General features: G+C 39.5%; 1 protein-coding gene across 1 annotated transcript; it reads right to left on the bottom strand.

The window, feature by feature from the left end:
* Nucleotides 1-1044: 1044 nt before the first annotated feature.
* On the bottom strand, nt 1045-18997 carry COQ2 (coenzyme Q2, polyprenyltransferase). Its single transcript, XM_057547394.1, has 7 exons — nt 18703-18997; nt 14217-14383; nt 10094-10215; nt 8449-8534; nt 6675-6808; nt 3555-3743; nt 1045-1712 (listed from the first exon to the last, which is right to left on the bottom strand). Exons 1-7 carry the CDS (start codon nt 18953-18955, stop codon nt 1548-1550), a joined length of 1116 nt encoding a protein of 371 aa, XP_057403377.1. The 5' UTR covers nt 18956-18997; the 3' UTR covers nt 1045-1547.
* Nucleotides 18998-20575: the final 1578 nt, after the last annotated feature.

Raw genomic sequence — 20575 nt, forward strand, 5'->3', positions numbered from 1 at the left:
ACAGCCACTTAAATCAAGTAAGACATATTTTAGGTTGAGAGTGGTAAGTTGTGAAGAGAAAAAAAACCCAATAATATAGGTAGTGTAGGTAGTATCTGTAAATGAATTTTTTAAAATATATTTTATTTATTTTTTAAAATTTATTTATTTTTGGCTGCGTTGGGTCTTCGTTATTGCACGCAGGCTTTCTCTAGTTGCGGCGAGCGGGGGCTACTCTTCGTGACGGTGCGCGGGCTTCTCATTGCGGTGGCTTCTCTTGTTGCGGAGCAACGGGCTCTAGGCACGCGGGCTTCAGTAGTTGTGGCACGTGGGCTCAGTAGTTGTGGCTCCCGGGCTCTAGAGCGCAGGTTCAGTAGTTGAGGCACATGGGCTTAGCTGCTCTGCGGCATATGGGATCTTCCCGGACCAGGGCTCCAACCCGTGTCCCCTGCATTGGCAGGCGGATTCTTAACCACTGCGCCACCAGGGAAGCCCCTGTAAATGAAATTTTAGAAACAACGGCTAAGAAAAGCCTCTTTGAGAAGGTGACATTTAGGAAAAGACCTGCGGTGAAGGACTAAGACATAATCCAAGGACAGCACTGTAGGCAAAGGAAATTGTACATGTAAAGGCCCTGGGTCGAGTCTGTCCAGCCTGTCGAGGAGCAGTGCGAGGCCAGCAGGGCTGCAGAGGGGTGTGAGGGGAGGAGCCACAGACAAGGCCAGATCATGGTGGGCCTAGCAGGTGACAAGACTTTCAGTTTGTACTGAGTGACCTGGGAAGATCCTGGAGGGTTCTGAGAAGAAGAATGACATGGCCTTACAGAGGTTTTAAGAAAATCGTTGTGGCTGTTGTGTTGAGAATATTCTGAAGGGGGTAAGGAAAGAAATAGTTACTACACCTAACCAATATACCACTATCCTATCAATTACAATCACCTGAGATAGAAAATAAATAAATAGAAATTAAAGTCATCATTAGTGACTGCCGGCCCATTCTGGTCACTACGGCTGTACACAGAGACCTCTCAAATAAATGTCAGGGTTGGTAACAAACAGCAGTATGTACAGGTATAACAGGTAACAAATTTTATTTACTGATTTAAATTCTCCTAAAATATAAAAAACAGAACGGTTTCCTGAATTACAGCTTTTGGCAGTAAGTAAAGGTCAACGCAAAGAACAATAAGCCTCAACTTTCTGTAGCAGCCTTTATTTTGCCCTAAAAAGAGAGTCCATTTTCCTACAGAGACATTCATTTAGATGAGACACACATCGTTTTTTCCTAAAGTGCCAAAACTCATATAATTCCTGTAACTGCAGATGAGAATTATAAATACTCCAGGTGATCGCAAATCCTGAAGAGTTCCTGGTTTCTGTGACGGGGAAGAATTTGACTAGTACATAGTTGAACTAAAATCCAGGCAAAAATGCTCTAAAACTTCATCTACTGGTTTGTAATTCATTAACATATTTTAAGACTGTTATTCAAATCTAATTATGTGGTAATAAGACCTGAGAATATTTTGTAAAAGTTTGTTTTAAAAATCCCCAGATAAACTTAATTTGCTAATTTTCTATTCTATTATCTATATTTTTCTTTGTTTTATCAATCTCTTTTTCTTTCCACAAATTCCCAAGGACAATTCCTAAAAAAATTATTAGTCCTGTTGTTCGGTTGGAGGTGAATTTATCCCAACAATCCTCAGGTCTGTGGATGTCCAGAGTGTAAATCTATAAGAAAAGAATACATGCCATGTTAGAACTCAGTATGGACTTTTAGGCATCACAAATAAACACATCAATATGAAGAAGATAACAGCACTTTGTTATAGAATTTTAAGCAATGGGAAGCCTTTAATGTATCCCAGATTGTTTTCCAATGTAGAAAAAATCTACCATATCTCTCAGTGGATATCATCTAAGCTAAAGACTTACACTTGACGGGTGCAGGAACACTCTGAGAGGCAACACATGCTATTTTTAATTCTATTTAGAAAGTTCTTCCTTAAACTGATTGATCTAAAATCTGCTCTCTACAACTCCTACCCTCCAGTTTAGCTTTATTCTTCAGAGCAATGTTTCTCAACAGAGGAACAAGTTACATTTGGGCAGGACAACTCTCTACTGTGCAGGGCTGTCTACTGCATCAAGAGATATTTAATGTACCTGGCCCTCGCTCACTAAATGCCTGTAGTGGTCCCTCCCCAGTTTATTTATGATACCCCAAAGTACCCCCATACATGTTAAAATCTTCCTCCCATCCCCACATAGAGAAGGGCACCTAAAATCCTAGATCTGCAGGTAGCGACCAAACATACTCTCTTTTCTCCACAGTTTTCCTGCAAATATATCGAGAAAGTCTCATGTCCCTATTTTACGCTTCCCTGGACTTAAGCATCGGAAGCCCTCAACTATTCTTTATTATGTGACCTGCAGACTTAAAATCATCATGATTTCCTTTCTCCAAATACTAGAAGACTACGTCCATCTTAAAGTATTGTGTCAAGGACTAGGCAGAGGACCACAAAGGCAATTCAGAATATAAAGTGGGTTCCAAATATTTCCTATAATATTTGTGATTATCCCCATAATTTTTGCCTTCCTCTGCTAATATCCAGGTGCTTAAATATTGCTAAACATCCATTATCCTAACCAGAGAATCAACTGATGATAACAACTCCCATGGAGCTGAGTAATGACCAAAAGGAGATGCTGAGAAATTCTGAAGAGGAAAACGCTGAAATGTGGAGAATCACTAATTCATACCTTTTAGCTTTCCTGGTGAGGGAAACAATGAAGGTGATATAGTATGTGGTTTACTTTATGCACATCAGATTTTAGTTTCCTTCATACCATGTTATGCAAGTCCTGCTTACACATGCACCGATCTGTGTAAAATAGATCATCTAAATACAGGCTTACTAACATCTTTTCGATTCTGTTCAAAGAAAATAACAGTAATACTGACGCAAAAATACAGTCCATTTACAAGCAACCTATTTAATTAAATTCTACTTAGTTCATTCATTTTACAGAAGTCAGTGATGTAGACCTGCCATATAAACATGTGGGGCTGAGGTGCTGGGTGAACATCCTGGCAGTTTCCTACTGTGTAGGCAGAACTCTGACATCTTCGCATTTTGTGTCTTATCTTGCCTTGGTCCCTGTGCCAGTGTGACCCAAACAAATGAATGATTAGTTTGCTAACCATCAATAGATGCCCACATTTAAACAATACCGTTGTGTTGATCAGTTTGCTTTCAGAGTAATTCAACTCAACCCACAACCTTAAGACATTGCTCAAATTTTTCTAGACACACATCAGAAATAATTCTAGGAAAATTAGAAGGAAAAAAAAAATCTAGGTTTAGGTTTACATTATTTCCCTAGAATAATACAGCTAGCTTTCTTATATGACATATTGGGGCAGGGAAGGGGCAGTTCAAGGCAGTACAAGCCAAGTAGTTGTTTAAGGAAGTAACTTGCTTGGTAAACACAGAGGGCATTTTGTTTAAATAATTTTTATAATTTACACCAAAGAAAAGAGAGGGAAAGATAAGGAAAAGATCAAACCTGGTGAGCCAGATGGGCTCCGACAGCAGCCAGAGCGGTGTAGTAGGGCACAGTCTGACCGATGTTCACTCCCACCAGGCTCAGTGCCCCCAGCATTGCCACAGTGAAGCCACTGAGCCACTGCTTGGTATCTTCACGGAACAGCAGTGCCGTGGACTTAAGCCCGATCAGAGCATCATCTCTCTTGTCCTAACATTAGAAAGTAGTAAGAAATTGCCTGGATGTTACTGAGATTTAATTCACATATCGTAAAGTTCACCATTTTGAAGTATGTAATTCAGTGGTTTTAGTATATTCACAAGGTCCTGCAACCATCACTACCATCTAATTCCAGGAGAAACTGTCTTTTAAAGAACATGACAGTAACTCAGAAACAGCTGATCAAAAATGAAGGTGCAGGCCAAATCAAAGTTAAATGTTACTGCTAAAATTATCTTCCAGACCTATTTCTACATATCATCGTACTTTTATGACCCTATACTGACTTTCAACTATAATTTTACTAATAAATTAGAAGTCAAACTCAACTCTAATTCTTCACATAGCTCTTCTTTACTTCAGAGTTTTCACATCTCAATAATTTCCTACACATTTTAGTTGCAATCATGCTAAAATCACACATGTGGAAAAATGCTCACTTGCCCCCTAACCACATCCATTCAGATTTCACTTCTGGCTCAGTTTATTCCTTGCCTCTCCCAACAAATCCTTCCTGTTTAAGTAGAGCTAGGTCTTGATGATACACTCACATCTGGCTGACTGGTCTCCTCCAGCAACTTTATTTGTAAGCATTTCCATATAGTGTTGTAATCACAGTCATGTGACATCAGAGGCTTCATGCAAAGTGGGTACAGAGGGAATGTACCTCAACATAATAAAGGCCATATATGACAAACCCAAAGCAAACATACTCAATGGTGAAAAACTGAAAGCTGTCCTTCTAAGATCAGAAACAAGATGAGGATGCCCACTCTTGCCACTTTCATTCAACATAGTATTGGAATTCTCAGCTAGAGCAATTAGGCAAGAAAAAGAAAAGACACCCAAATTGGAAAGGAAGAAGAAAAACAATCACTATTTGCAGGTGACATGGTTTCATATATCGAAAACCCTAAAGTTGCCACCAAAAACCTATTAGAAATTATAAACACATACAGTAAAGCTGTAGGGTACAAAATCAATATACAAAAACCTGTTGTGTTTTATATACTAACAGTGAGCTCGAAGAGAGAGAAATTAAGAAAATAATCTCATTTACAATTGCAACAACAACAACAGCAAAATACCTAGGAATAAATTTAACCATGGAGGTGAAAGACCTGTACTCTGAAAACTATGAGACATTGTTAAAAGAAATGAAGAAGACACAGAGAAATGGAAAGATATTCCATGCTTATGGACTTGAAGAATTAAAATTATTAAAATATCCATACTGCCTAAAGCAATCTACAGATTCAATGCAATCCCTACCAAAATACCAACAACATTTTTCACAGGAATAGAACAAAAAATCCTAAAATTTGTATGGAACCACAAAAGACCCTGAAAAGCCAAAGCAATCTTGAGAAAAAACAACAAAGCTGGAGGTATCATACTTCCTGATTTCAAATTATACTACAAAGCTATCGTTATCAGAACAGCATGGTATTGGCAGAAAAACAGACACACACAGATCATTGGAAACAGAACTGAGAGCCCAGAAATAAGCCCATCCATATACGAAAAATTAATTTACAACAAAGGAGCAAAGAACATAAAATGGAAAAAGGACAGTCTCTTCAACAAATGGCACTGGGAAAACTGGACAGCCACATGCAAAAAATGAAACTAGACCATTATATTATACCATACATAAAAATTAACTCAAAATGGATTAAAGACTTGAAACCACAAAATTCCTAGAAGAAAACATAGGCAGTACACTCCCTGACATCAGTCTTAGCAATATCTTTCTGGATATGTCTCCGCAGGTAAGGGAAACAAAAGCAGAAATAAATAAATGAGCCTACATCAAACTGAAAAGCTTCTGCACAGCAAAGGAAACCATCAACAAGATGAAAAGACAATCTACCACATGGGAGAAGATATTGGCAAATCATATATCCAGTAAGGTGTTAATATCCAAAATATATAAAGAACTCAACAACAAAAAAACAAATAACCCAATTAAAAAATGGGCAGAGGATCTGAATAGACATTGCCCTGAAGAAATTTTCTAAGGAAGACATACAGATGGCCAATAGGCATGTGAAAAGATGTTCAGCATCTCTAATTAATAGGGAAATGTGAACCAAAACCACAATGAGATATCACCTCATGCTTGTTAGAACGGCTATCAAAAAGACAGGAAATAACTAGTGTTGACAAGGATGTGGAGAAAGAGGAGCCCTTGTGCACTGTTGGTGGGAATATAAATACGGAAAAACAGTAAGGAGATTCCTCAAAAAGTTAAGAATAGAACTACCATATGATCCAGCTATTCCACTTCTGGATATTTACCGGAAGAAAACAAAGACACTAATTCAAAAAGATATATATGTACCCCAATGTTCATCACAGTGTTATGTGCAAGCCAAGATATGGAAACAATGTGAGTGCCCATCAACAGATGAATGGATAAAGACGTGGTATATACATACAGTGGAATATTACTCAGCCATAAGAAGATAAAATCTTGCCAACTGCAACAACATAGATGGATCTTGAGGGTATTATGCTAAGTAAAGTAAGTCAGACAGAAAAAGACAAATACCACTATGATTTCACTCACGTGTGGAATATTAAAAGAAAGAGAGAAATGAACAAACAAAATAAAACTAAACACATAGATACACAGAATAGATTAGTGGTAACCAGAGGGGAAAGGCGAAGGGGGAGGGCAAAATGGGTAAAGGGGGTCAGTGGTATGGTGATGGATGGAAGCTAAACTTTTGATGCTGAGTATGCGGTAGTGTATACAGAAGTCGAAATATAATGTTGCACACGTGACACATATAATGTGACCTCAATTTTTTTTAAAAGCCTAAAGAAAAAAAACTTTCCTTTTAATTTAGTTCTTATTTTAAAGTTCTTAAAAAATGATAAGTTAAGCCAAAGTTACGAAAAAGAATATTTCTTTACCTGATGAGCATAGATAGTATCGTATATTAGAGTCCACATAATTCCAGAAAAATACAGAGGAAGGCAAACAGATGGGTCACAGGAGCCCTTGACAGCAGACCATCCAAGCAATGCTCCCCAATTAAAAGTCAACCCTATAATTAGCGAAACAGAAAGAGGAGAAAGTCTAAACGTACTTTAGAATTCCAAAGGGAAGGAGAGAGGCATCAGCATGTATTAAATGCTTCTATGTATTAGGCTCTGTGTATGCTGTTTTCTCAGATATGTTTCTTCCTTAAATTTTCTCAAGTCTCTCATGTGGTAGTTATTAGCTACATTTTACCAAAAAGGAAAACAGAACCAGAAAGGTTAATTAACGATTAAAATAACATAGCTAACACAAAGAATAATATCCCGCTGATAAATAGGAGGTTTCATGAGAACAACATTTATCCTACCTAGTATGACGACTGGCACCAATGATAAATAGTATCAGATGCTAGGGTTTGAACTTAAGACCTATCTGAGTCAAACTCCTGTGTTCTTTCCATTACTGCTCTACTTCCCCTTTAAGTTACTGAAACAAGAGTTAGACAGGAACACTTGTTCTTCAAGCCCACCCTCTCTGAGGACTGTAAACAAACATCCACACGGTGACAACTCCTAAATATCTACGTGTAAGCCTAATCACTTCCCTCAGCTTCAGACTAGATACTGAATTGCCTGCTAGACATCTCCACCTGCAAGTCCCTCAGGTACACTGACATGCATGCTCTGTGGGACCACAGAGGAGACGTACTTCATCAACTGAGGAGGACGGATTCTAAGTGGAAATAGGCAATGTGGAGGAGAAAAAGGGTTTCTGAGAAGATGTTTGGGACCCACTGACTCTGAGGTACCTGAGGGACTTGCTCCTTCAAGATGATGAATGTGTTTCAGTCATGTTTATTTTCCTAGTACCTGGTGTGATTCCTGGCACAAGGTGCAAGTCAGGGTGTCAATAAATATTTAAAGTAAAAATACTAGTTTTCTTAATACTCTAGACTATTCTAGGAATAGAACAGAAAAGTCTAGGAGTAGACATTTTTGCAATAGATTTTGACTCACCTACCTATCTTCCTCTATCTGCCAACAAATATTTATTGAATACCTGTGATGTGTCAAGCGCCATGTTAGATGCCGCACCATCCATATGTAAAGAATGCTTATCTTCTAGGTGTTTACAAGTTATTAACGGGAAGAGAGGGTAGGCTCTCAATATCTTCCTGTTGAATTAGTGCTGTTGAAATGAGTAAGTGTCACATTAGAGTGCTATGGGAGCCCAGGAGAGACTGGCTAACTTTCTTCTGCTAAGTCTAAGGAAGGCTTCCCAGAAAGGGAGCTAAGCTATCACACTCTTCAACTCTTGTTCTCCTGCCTCAGAGTGCTTTCTGTTCCAATCCCCAGAATCTTCAGGGCATCTAGATCAACTACCTAAAGAGAGCGGTAAAGTCAAGGCGGCTAATTTTTTTTCTTCATGACATACCTAGATTTTTAAGAGCATTTCAGAAAATAATAATGATGATAATCTTAGTAGATGTCCAAGATTTTTTAGCCAATAAAAATGGCTAATTGCCCTCCATTAAAACATGAAAATCTATTCTTGGTTTGGAAAATTTCATGACTGACTTAACATTTTATCTCTGCCACATTACACACACACACCATACACACACCACACACACGCATTGATATTAGATATAAAAGTATAGCTTGAGGGTACTGAAGGAAATACTTATAGTTATTTCAAGCTCACCCAAGGCTAATTGAGGCCAGTATGTAATTCTCTTCATTAGCGGGTAGGTGATGACAAGAAGTAGGGATGCTGCTCCAAGAGCTATACTGAAATCAAGAAAAAACATTAAAAAGATTAATATCACCATCTCTTTTTTTTTTTTTTTAAAGCTTGTGATACTAGTTACTTTTTATTTATTTATTTATGCGGGCCTCTCACTGTCGCGGCCTCTCTTGTTGCGGAGCACAGGCTCCAGACGCGCAGGCTCAGTAGTTGTGGCTCACGGGCCTAGTTGCTCCGCGGCATGTGGGATCTTCCCAGACCAGGGCTCGAACCCGTGTCCCCTGCATTGGCAGGCAGATTCTCAACCACTGCACCACCAGGGAAGCCCTCACCATCTCTTAAAAATCGGTAAATAAGACAACAATAGCAACACTAATGAGGAAATGATTTATCTAAATTGTATTTTTTGTTATGTAAAATTCTCTTCCTAGACCTTGATTTCTGGACTTTAATTAACATAAAGGGTGATTAGAAAATATCTTAAGTGTTACAAACAATGAAACAAAATAAGAATAGCTAACACATATATTGCTTTCATGTATTACAACTGTTTTAACTGCTCTACATATGTTAACTCATTATAACTTTCACCACAACCTTACGAGGCAGGTAGTTTTATTCTACTTGTTTTTTTGCAGATGAAAAAACTAAAGTCAAAGAGAGAAAGTAATTTGCCAATTGTTATGCAGCTAGTCAGTAGCAGGGCCAGGATGCAAACCTAAGGCATCTGGCCCCAGTATCCAACATAATACTCCCCATGTGCTACTGCCTAAATTTTGCTTTCAAACATTAAGATAGCTAGTAAACTGAGATGTCCTAACAGAGAATTAGAGTCAAGATATCCCTCCCTATATGCACAAGGGGTTACTTCTCTAGAAGAGGATAAGGTCACAAAGTACCTATGAAAGGATGACAGTCAGATAAGATGTTTTTAGGAAGCTCACAGCTCCCTTAACACTACTCCTCCAGGAATAACCTTTCAAAGTGTTCTCACTTGACTGAAGCTATCAGAACAAGATACGCAATTAAGTCTAGTCTCTATAAAATATGCTTATTTGCTGAACTCCTCCTCTTTTTTGTCTTATTGAAGCACTATGTAAGCAGCCATCTGGTGCACAAAAGTCTAATTTTGTCTCTGTTTCAGAGGTATAAGAATGAATTCTTTTTTCTTCTGTCATTGATTAGGAATACGACTCTGGGAAAGACCCAGTTCCTCTTTTTGCAAAGTGTGCATAATCACTTCTGCCTCTAACGCTTCAGAGGTACTACCAGGATAAATAAAATTATACAAATGGGTATATACACACACTCCCACGCATGCACCTAGAAAACCTAGGAGAAGTGTCTTGAGTCCTTTAGGGAACACATAGCGCAAGTACTGGAGGTGGTGCAGAATAAACGAAACGCTGATCTCTTCATTCCTGTGGCTGAAAGCATTCTTGACTTTACAATGTGTGGTGACTTACGTACATTGCTAACTTTACAGATGCCTGATTAGGTAATAAACAACTTTGTAATACAGATATTTCTGTTTTATTTTATACGTACTTCTATGTCAAAGGAAAGATTTTTTACATGATTATGAAAAACACATATACTGTACCTGTAGTAATTCAGACACAGAAGAACAGCCAGTGCCAAGGTCAGCTGTCCCCCAAGAAAAACAAAGGACTGAAAAGTTGAAATGTCTCCAGCAGCTATTGGGCGACTTGCTGTTCTTGTAACCTTAACAACATAAAAACAGATACCTTAGTGTCCGGGAATAGCTCAATCATTTACTTAAACATTTACTCCAGAGACTGGCCCATGGTACGTACTAAGGCAGAAATATGAATAAAAGGTGAACATTGGAAGTACTACCAAGAATCAAAACTTCCTATTTAAAATAGCTTTGAAAAGAACTAAAAATTCCCACCATTCATTCCTTTCTTTCCTTCTCCCATCCCCATCTCCAAACAAACAAAACAAAGCAAATTCCTAATCTATTTACCTACCCAGCTTAGCAAGTATATGTTCAATTTCCATGGAGCAAAGAGGGACAAAAATAGTAAGAATTCTCAGGAAAGAGGAAAGTGCAGAGCATGTTAGATAAGGCTGATATCATGTAAATGCTTTGAGTATGGGAAGCACTGCAATCAGGCATCAGACATGAAGAAAGAAGACAGATTATCTGAGTCTGAACGTGGGAGTGCTTTTGCCAGTCTATGTAGGAATGGGGCTGTAATCTTATATTAACTGCACCCATATATAAAGGGCAAACTCACTGTAAGAATATGAACAGGTACAGCAATTATGTGAACAAATAATATATATTATTCTTTTCCTTCCAAGAGATCATGAAATGTGATTATTCTAAATTCAACCACAAATAAAGTGCATAACCAAAATTTTCAGCATTGCTGGAAGTTAAGAACTCAGGATCTGGGATTAGAGAGCCTAGCATTTGAACTCAATTCCATCACTTATTGGCTGTGTGAATTCTGGCAAGTTACTTGACCTCCCTCAGGCTTAGGTTATTTACCTATGTAAGGAAAAACAGAAAGAGAGGGAGAGGCAATAATAACACCTACCTCACAGAGTGAATGCAATGCCTGATGCAATAAATGTTAACCATAATTAATATAACATATTTTTGTATGATTTATAGCAAGGGTTTAGCAAACTATGGCCTGTGAGACAAATCCAGCCTTCTGTCTGTTTTTGTATGGAACCATGAGCTAACAATGGTTTTTACTTTTTTTGGTGGCTGAAAATAAACAAAGAAAGAGTAATGTATTGTGCCACATGAAAATACGAAATTCAAATTTCAGTGTCCACAAATAAAATTTTATTGAAACAGAGACACACCCATTTTTTTACATATTGTATGCGGCTGCTTTCACGCTGTAACAGAGTGCGGTAGTTGCAACAAAGACTGTGTGGCCCACAAAGCCTAAAATATTTACTATCTGGTCCTTTACAGAAGAAATTTGCTGACCCAATTTATAGCATGCTTCACTGTGCAATAAAACAGTTTGTCAAAAACTGTAATGACTCATCTTGCTTAGTGCCAGAACTGGGTATCTTATCCTTGATTTGGTCCCTGTAGTTTCAAGTGGGAATAATATTTATGTTCTTATATTTGATTTAGGATATTATGATTATTCCTGCCAGTATTTGAATGCTAATAATCTAAGAGCTATATATGCATCACATCATTGAATCCTTGTAACAACTCTCTTTTAGCCACTCACAAGTTCTTGCCACTTCTAAGTTTTAGGAAACGGAGGCAGAGAGGCTCAGTAACTTTCCAAGGTCACAGATACTAAGGTAGCACAGTCAGTCCAGTCGCACCAACCACAGTACTAACCACAAAACTACACTGCCCCTTCAGTACAATGGTGATTGCCTGGCCAAACTCGAGAGGTGAAAATAAACAAGCACTCCATCAAAAGAATAAAAATGATGCAATATGATGATCAAAAAACATATTCTATGTGGTTTTTATGAAACTAGAATGCTCACAGCTTACTAAATCGTATCATTAACACCTGTGCATTGATATTATTTCAATGTTTATTGGACCTAATGTTTATCGCATGACTAGCAGATTACATACATCATCAACAAAACACATTTAACCCAAATAACCTAATAGCAATTCACTTATCATTTAATGTATTAGCAATTTACTTAGTCATCTAACATGTTAAGCAAAACCCTCAGCCATAAACATACTGTCTTTAAGAAACTGTAAGGTAAGCGTTACAATTTGACCAAGCTTTTAAACCCATTCTGTAAAAGAGATGCTCATAACATTTTAAAATTCATGTTAGCAAAACCATAGCTATAAAATACTCATTTAAGTGCTTTGTTGTATGTCAACATAGACTCTGGATTCCTCTAATCAGAGAAAAATGGCACGGGGGAGATGTAAGATATCTAATCAGTTCCCTTTTATCTAGTGAGAATAAAAATCTCTTAAGACAAAACTAAATGGCTCTATTTCGTTAATTAAAAAAGTAGAAAATGTTGGTTGGTTTGATTGTGTTATTTTTAAATTAAACTTCTTTTGAGATAATTGTAGATTCACATGCAATTTTTAAAAAAAAAATCGCTGTATTATAAGAAATATAGAGATCCTATGTATCCTTTATCTAGTTTTCCCCAAGGGTAACATCTTACAAAACTTTACAGTACAATATCACAACCAGGATTTTGACATTAGGCTGCTCTAAATGTGTTCAATAATTATTTTGAAGTGATACTGGCCAGAAGCCTCATTCATATGGTTATGCAGATGAAAAACTGACGAGGATGTGCAAACCCCCAAAACAAGAAAGTACGCATCTCCTGGCATAGATCAAAGCATCCCAACGGTCAGCGAGACATAGAGATGCCTTTACCATGCATCACCTACCACTCTGCCACTATCCTACCCTCCAGCCACACACAAACCACACAGTTGCAGTTGTCAAGCATAATATACTTTGTCTCACAGCCATGCCTCTGTGTCTGCTGTTCCCTCTGCCTAGAGTGGCCTTCACCCTCCTGCCCAGGCTTTTTTTGCCATTTTAGTCTGTCATAGTTCCAAAGTCACCCTACCCCACCTCACCCCATCAAAACTTCTCTCTAACCCCCTGCATTATGCTAAGGTAAGGTAGGTGGTCTGCAGTAAGTGCCCTTGTGGACACCATCTCTTGATAGCTACTAAACTGAAGTCAGCAATGTTGTCTTTCAGCCACACAATCCTAGAACCTGTCACTGTGTCTCACAGACAGTAGGTATTCAATAAATGTTTCTGAATTTAAAAATTATTAATGTGACACTGTTCTATAAGCTAAAAATCATTATAGGTGTGCTTTGCTTAAGGAAAACTAAGACTTATATGAAAGGCAAACCAGGGAAGATTATTCACTTTATGTGAGTGTCACATGATTATTTACTTCACATAATTCACCCTGGATTTCTTCTAAGTTGAAATTTTACTTGATTATTTACTCAAGCATTTAATGATTTTATACTTGTTATAGTATGGCTGCTGGAATAAAAGGCAAACAAGATGGACCATTCCCTTGAGAAAATAACGGTCTATTGAAGAACAAAGAAATAATTACACACATGCATTAGAACATGCATAGAAATTAATCTAGAGAAATATAATGTATCAAACTTTAAATGAAGTTTTTTCTGGGGGCTTGGGGTAGGTGATAAGGAAGATTTGCATTTTCTATCCTTTCTATTTTTGTACTGTCTGAATTTTTCAGAATAAACATGTATTATTTTTCTAAGGAGAAAAAAATAAAATGTTTTTAAAAGAAATAATTATAGCAAATGGTAATAGGGCTGCCTTGATTCATTTAAATTAAGATCTGACTTACATATGAATAGTTATGGCTCCAACATATATCTCAAAGGAAGGGATGACAGTTCTTTTAGACACCCAAAGGTTCAGGATAGAATTTTCACCTTCACTCCCAACATCCTTTCTCTGGCCTTCCAAATTCTAATTCATTTTGTAAAAATGATGTACACACCTTGCCCCCATGGCCGCTCCTCTGTTGGGAAAGGAAGCACACTGCACTTTGCAACACCAGCTATTCAACTGATACTGGCACTTCTTACGCTGGATTTCAGTGAGGACACTAAATGATCCTGTTGCTTTATGTGGCATTCAAAAGTGATGCCACCATCTTACTCTGCAGAATTGAGAGGAGCCTCTCTGTTCCTTTCTGGGACGAATCTACCTTTTTATCGTAGTCCTGGTCCCACATGTCATTAATAGTACAGCCTGCGCCACGCATCAGAACAGCTCCAGCGCCAAAGAGGGATAACATGTACCAATCTGGAAAACAACCTGGTTCAGCTGCCAGACCAATGCTCCAAGTACATGGCAGATACAGTAGCCAGGTTCCTAAGCAAAATAAAAAGACAAAAAAGGTACAAATTAAGTTAGCTGTCTTCACTTGTTTGAAACCCTGTATCCAAGAGAAGTAAGGAACACAAAGTCAAAAACACATGACAAAACTGGGAAAATAAGCTTGCAACTCATATAAGAGAGGACTATTCTCCCTAATATATAGGGTTCCCAGAAACTGAAGACAGATCAAAAGCCCGATCGAAAAATGGACAAAAAACATAATAGAAAATACAAATGGCTCTTATACCAATGAAAAGATACTCAACTTTGATAAATACACATGGAAATTACATTGAGATAACGTTTTCCACCTATCAGACTGGCGCAACCCAAAGGCTGACAACATACTGTGGGGAGCTGGATAGTCATATATGTCTGGAGGCTGCAAATGTTCCAGTTCCTACGGAGGGCAAGCTGAAGAGTTTTCCTGTACGTGTGTGTGGGTACGTGTATATACGCACATGCATACACATATAAAACAAATACATACATTTGAATGTATGTTCACAAACGATGTCAGGAAGGAAACATTAGAAACTGATACTGAGAGTTGCCTTTGGGGAAGAAACCTGGTTGGTTGGGAAAAAGTGGTGGAAGACTTAGTTTTCACTCTGTACCCTTCCACCTTTTTAAATTTTGTATCATCTGCATGTATTACCTGCTCAAAAAACTTTAATAAAACTTTCTTTATTGTTGTTAATACAATATAATAAAATGGTTTGGGGGGAAAGAAGGATTAACCTACTGTTTTTTTTAATATTTTGCTACTACATGCACAAATGGGATTAGTTCTTGGTACTCAGCCCATAAACTAGATGAAATTAAGCTAAAACCAAATAAATTGTAGGGATAGGAGCCTTCACACATGACCTGTAGTAGATATCCTATTTTCAAAAGGAAATCTTTCAACAAACGTTTGGATATTGTACCTATTAGATAAATTCTGAGCTTTTCTTTCCTATTAGTAATATAAGGGTGTATATTAGCAATATAAGAGTGCCACCCCACAAATGTGTCCCTTTGGCATGAGGATTAATTTAGGCCGATTATTTTTAAGAAACAGAAGATTCAAGAACATTTTCAAAAATGTTACCAGAGTAGAGTTATCATCAGATATCTGCCAAAAGTATGGGCTAGGTGTGGTGGGGAAACTTGATAGAGCCTAGAGACCAGAGACGCCCATTTACCAAACATTTACTTTTCTATCTCCAGTGAATTACCTTCCCCCCCTTTTAAGTCCCAAACCACTACCCCCAATATCCTGCTGTGTCTTTAGCTGAAGATATTTAAGGTGAGGGTATTTTGGCCATTTTGGTGAGTTACTCAGTCTTCCTGGGTCTCTCTCACCCACACATGCTATTAAATTTTTGTTTGATTTTCTCCTATTAATCTGTCTCATGTCAACTTAATTCTTAGACTTAACTTAGAAGGGTAAAGGATAATTTCTTCCTCCTCAAAAAATGGAATAAATAGGACATGTGGCTAAAGAAAAATCAGATCCTGTACAAAAATGGTCAAATGACAAAGTCCTTATGATCATGTTTAAGTTTCATTAAATTTAAGCTTTATTCATTTGCAAATATTTATAAAGCACGTACTTTGTACCAGAGCTGTTCCAGGAACTGGGAATACAATGGTGACTAAGTGAGGGCTGATTTCTGCCTACACACAGCTTATAAAGCAAAAGGAAGAAACACAGTCAAATAAATAACACTGAAATAGATCAATTCAACAACAGGGAAAGTACAGGATGCTATAAAGGCATAAAACAGTGCCACCCAAGTTAATGGGGGATGGAGTAGGAAAAACTCAGGAAGGCTTTTCCAAAAGGGGCTTAAACACACAGAAAAGGCAAGGCAAGGAGAGGCTAAAAATCAGAAATGACCAGTCTAGACCTGAATTCAGGTTGTCCTGGACAGACTCATATTCAGCGTGTCCCATCTAAAACAATAACAACAATGCCATTTTCTAAACGTTTGTGAAATGTCAAGCAGTGTTCTAAATGCTTTGTATATACAAACTCATTTAATCCTCAAAGATACCCTTATAAAGTAGGCACTATTATTATTCCTATTTTACAGATGAGGAAACAGATGCACGAAGAGGTTAAAACACAGTGGGTTTAACCACTTCCTTTTCCCTGGACCTATCGGTATAACTCAGAGGGACAGAGGAGTAGCTAGCTGATCCTGCCCTGATAGAAAAAAAAGAACACTACTTCACAGGCATTTTCCCGGTACAAGTAGAAATGAAGGTTCCATTTAAAAAAGAATTCTAAAGAGAAAGATGTGTAACCACCTATAGCATTTTGTGTCAGTGTCAACATTTCCTTGGCTGTAAGTCTGCATTTTAGGTACCGTATTCACTGATAGGAATCTGCAGGGCACCCCTACAGATGAGGAGGGTTCCTGTAGTGACGGTTCAATGTCTTCTCCTAGTAAGTGACACTAGACACTAAAGTATATTAAACTTGAAGCCTCAGTGCTCCTCATCTACAAAAGAGGGGAAAGAACATCATCTACCTCTTAGAGTTGTTATAAGACAATATTAATAATGGTGATAATGAAAACAATAACAAATTCAAAGTGCTTACTCTGTGCCAGGTGCCGTCCTACAATACTTTTGATTCTCACAACAAACCTATGAGATAGGCACAACTTCTATTATACCCATTTAACAAACACAGAAACTGAAGAATAGAGACAGTAACTTGCCCAAGGCCACATAGGCAAAAAAATGGCAGAGCTGGAATTCAAACCCAAGCAGTTTGGCTCCAGGCTATCACTGTGGATACCTAAAGCTCTAAATACCCATGAGTTCTTACTGTCTTTTGCCCTCCTGATTCTCAGCAACATTTTTTGGTCTCCCCTATGACACTTTCATTCTGTTCTCTCCCATGAAGAAAGATGCAGAGGTGGGAGGATACAATAGGTTTCAGAAAGATATATTTATTATAGAAAAAGTAAAAACTCTCTGGGAGATTATAAAGTGAGTAAGCATTCTGAGAGGTGATGGGCAGACCAAAGAGCTTGTGTAAACTGAGTCTAAGATTCATTCACTAATTACAAATTATCTTCAAGAAAACATAAATGCAGTTTCAGCCATAAACGTGGTAAAACCAGTTATACCACCAATTTAGTGGAAAGAGTGCTACCTGCTGAAACTTCCTGAAATGATGTAGTTTGTGACATGGTTGTAGGAAGTTGTAATCCTTTCTGAAAAACAATGAAACCCACTTTTTAACAAGATCAAAATTCAACAAAATAAAACAATAAACATAAAATTACCCCACAAAAGAATTTAAGTAAAGAAGTATCAAACCCGGAATTCTACTACTGTCAACTTATTGTGCCTGGCATACAGTAAGGGCTCAAAAAATGTTTGCTGAATGAATTCTAATAGTATTATGCATAAGTTGTCTGAAAAATCCTACAGTCATCTTATTTAGAACCAAAGCAAGCAGACTTGTATCTTCTTAACATACATAATACTATTAACCCAATCTTCTCCAACTCACCCAATACTCTGTTTTTTTAAACTAGACTGGGAGTTCTTTGAAAGTACAAAGTTTCCACAGCTCCTTCTAGCCCTAAGGCTACCCAGTGCTGTAGGACTTAATTCATTCAATACTACTGCTAGGCTGTTCTAGACACTAGATATAAGAGTCCCGTATAAGTGGAGCTTATACTGTATTGCAGAAGTGTATCAACCAATAAATGCATAAGGCTAGTGGAGAATGCTATGAAGAAACATGGGGGTAAGGAGAGACAGAGGAGAAAGGTGAATTTAAATAGGAAGTTCAGCAACATCCTCCCTTAGGAGGCGACTGTGAGCTGATAAGTAGTCCATAAATGCTGTACCTGCAGCATCCAAATGAATTAAATCTTTGTGTGACGGATGGTGCAGGGCAAAGAGCTAAAAAAAACTCAGCATCATCTGGTCTGGCTCTGCCAAAGAGCCTTAATTTCCTCAGCGTCTTTATCGTCTCAATTATTTGCTCTGGGATTATGGGAAGGATGAAACATAATGAACGTAGAAGTGCTTCCACACTGTAAATCTGCGCAAATGCAGAGATACGGGCACGGAATTTCTGCTCGATTCACTACTTAAACACGGACTGTGGAATGAGCGAAATTTTTGCCCGGCTCACGTGCTCAGGATTCGGAGAGGAGTGACAGCCGGCCGATTACTTCGGAGATCGGCCTGTTCGGGTGTCTTGACGGTATTCGGCGCCTGGCGGCCGAGCCCCGGCTTTCGGGCTTCACTTCCACTGCGCCCGCAGCCCCCGGACCGCCTCGTCCGTCCACACTCACCTATGGGCTTGTCCAACCGCATGAGGCGCAGGTAGGGCTGCAGAGGGCGGGGCGCCGAATTCACGATCGCCGCCGCAGGCAGGCTCGGCCGCCGCTCGAGCGGCCCCCGCCCGGCTGAGGGCCGCCGGTCTCCCGCGTGGAGCCCACGGGCCGCGTGCGGCAAGGTGAGGGAGCGGCCGCGCGAGCCCCACAGCCACACCTGCGTCCCTGCACGCAGGCCCCGCACGAGCCCCGCGCCTGCCGCGCCCAGCATGGCGCTCCGGAGAGCGTGGACCCGCAGGGGCCTGACGTCATTCCCGAGCGTCCGGTCACAGGCAGGCATGCGCAGTGACGTCAGCAGGATGACCAGATGGTCGGAGCTTTTCGAGTAACGTGAAACAGGAAGGATCGCGGTCACTTTGACCTGTAAGGGAGTTCTTCAGTAAAGGAGTTCCTATTATCAAAATACGTAGCAGTTGTAACAGGAAAACAAACAAACAAACAAACAAAAAACACCGAGAAAAACTTATTGAACCCAAAATACTGATTTGCGGTGTTTCCTTTTTAAAGCTAAAAGGGCACCAAGCGGCCAAATCCGAGAATGTACATTAAAATCGTACTCAGAGTTAACAGACATGCATTACGCAAGTGAAAACCTTAAACTTGATTATCAATTCAAAGCAGTTCGTATAATCCAGAGGCAGCGAGTGTGTGGGATGCTGTGAGCCTGCAGCTAGAATATCTGCTCGAAGGGGTTAATCATAGCCAACTTCCGGATAGCGCTCTGTGCCAGGCACGGTTACAGGCACTTTACGTGTATTATACCATTTAATCACTTACTGAGTGACTATGGGCAAGTCTCTCATTTGAATTTTAGTATTCTAGGGAATTGGGTTAGTCTTTCAGCGCCTTTCTTTAAAACCTCAACAGTGATTCTGTGATATCTTGTCTCCAGTGGTGGTGGCAACGGGGTGGTCCTTAATAAATTTATAAAAGTAGCTCACAGCCTGTTCAGATGTAGACAGAGGGATCAAGGCCCTGGGAAATTTCGTTTTATATTTGTAAAGGAAAACACACACTTCCTCCTGTCCGCGTTTGCTCTCAGTATTCTACTACAACACTACTTGGCTTGTGACACCAGACGTGTGGATTTTCCACACATCAAGCAACTCTGTGACCCCTGAGTGTCCTATAACTTTACTCAGTTCTGTCACTGTCTATCTGGAGTTTGCATCAGAGCCCACAGGTTGCAGGCTCAGTTCTGTAAGCTCACTGACCCCCACTTCAGAAGCCCATCACAGGTCCGGGTTGTCAGGGCTTCCCTGGTGGTGCAGTGGTTAAGAATCCGCCTGCCAATGTAGGGGACACAGGTTCGAGCCCTGGTCCGGGAAGATCCCACGTGCTGTGGAGTAACTAAGCCCGTGCACCACAACTACTGAGCCTGTGCTGTAGAGCCCGAGAGCCACAACTACTGAGCCTGTGTGCTGCAACTACTGAAGCCCACGCGCCTAGAGCCTGTGCTCCGCAACAAGAGAGGCCACCGTAATGAGAAGCCCACGTACCTCAACGAAGAATAGCCCCTGCTCGCCCCAACTAGAGAAAGCCCGCGCTCAGCAGAGAAGACCCAACGCAGCCAAAAATAAATAAGTAAAATAAATAAATTTAAAAAAAAGGGCTTCCCTGGTGGCGCAGTGGTTGAGAATCTGCCTGCTAATGCAGGGGACACGGGTTCGAGCCCTGGTCTGGGAAGATCCCACATGCCACGGAGCAGCTGGGCCCGTGAGCCACAATTGCTGAGCCTGCGCGTCTGGAGCCTGTGCCCCGCGATGGGAGGGGCCGCGATAGAGAAAGGCCCGCGCACCGCGATGAAGAGTGGCCCCCGCTTGCCGCAACT

This window comes from Balaenoptera acutorostrata, chromosome 5 (genome assembly GCF_949987535.1).
Source record: "Balaenoptera acutorostrata chromosome 5, mBalAcu1.1, whole genome shotgun sequence".
Taxonomy (NCBI): domain Eukaryota; kingdom Metazoa; phylum Chordata; class Mammalia; order Artiodactyla; family Balaenopteridae; genus Balaenoptera; species Balaenoptera acutorostrata.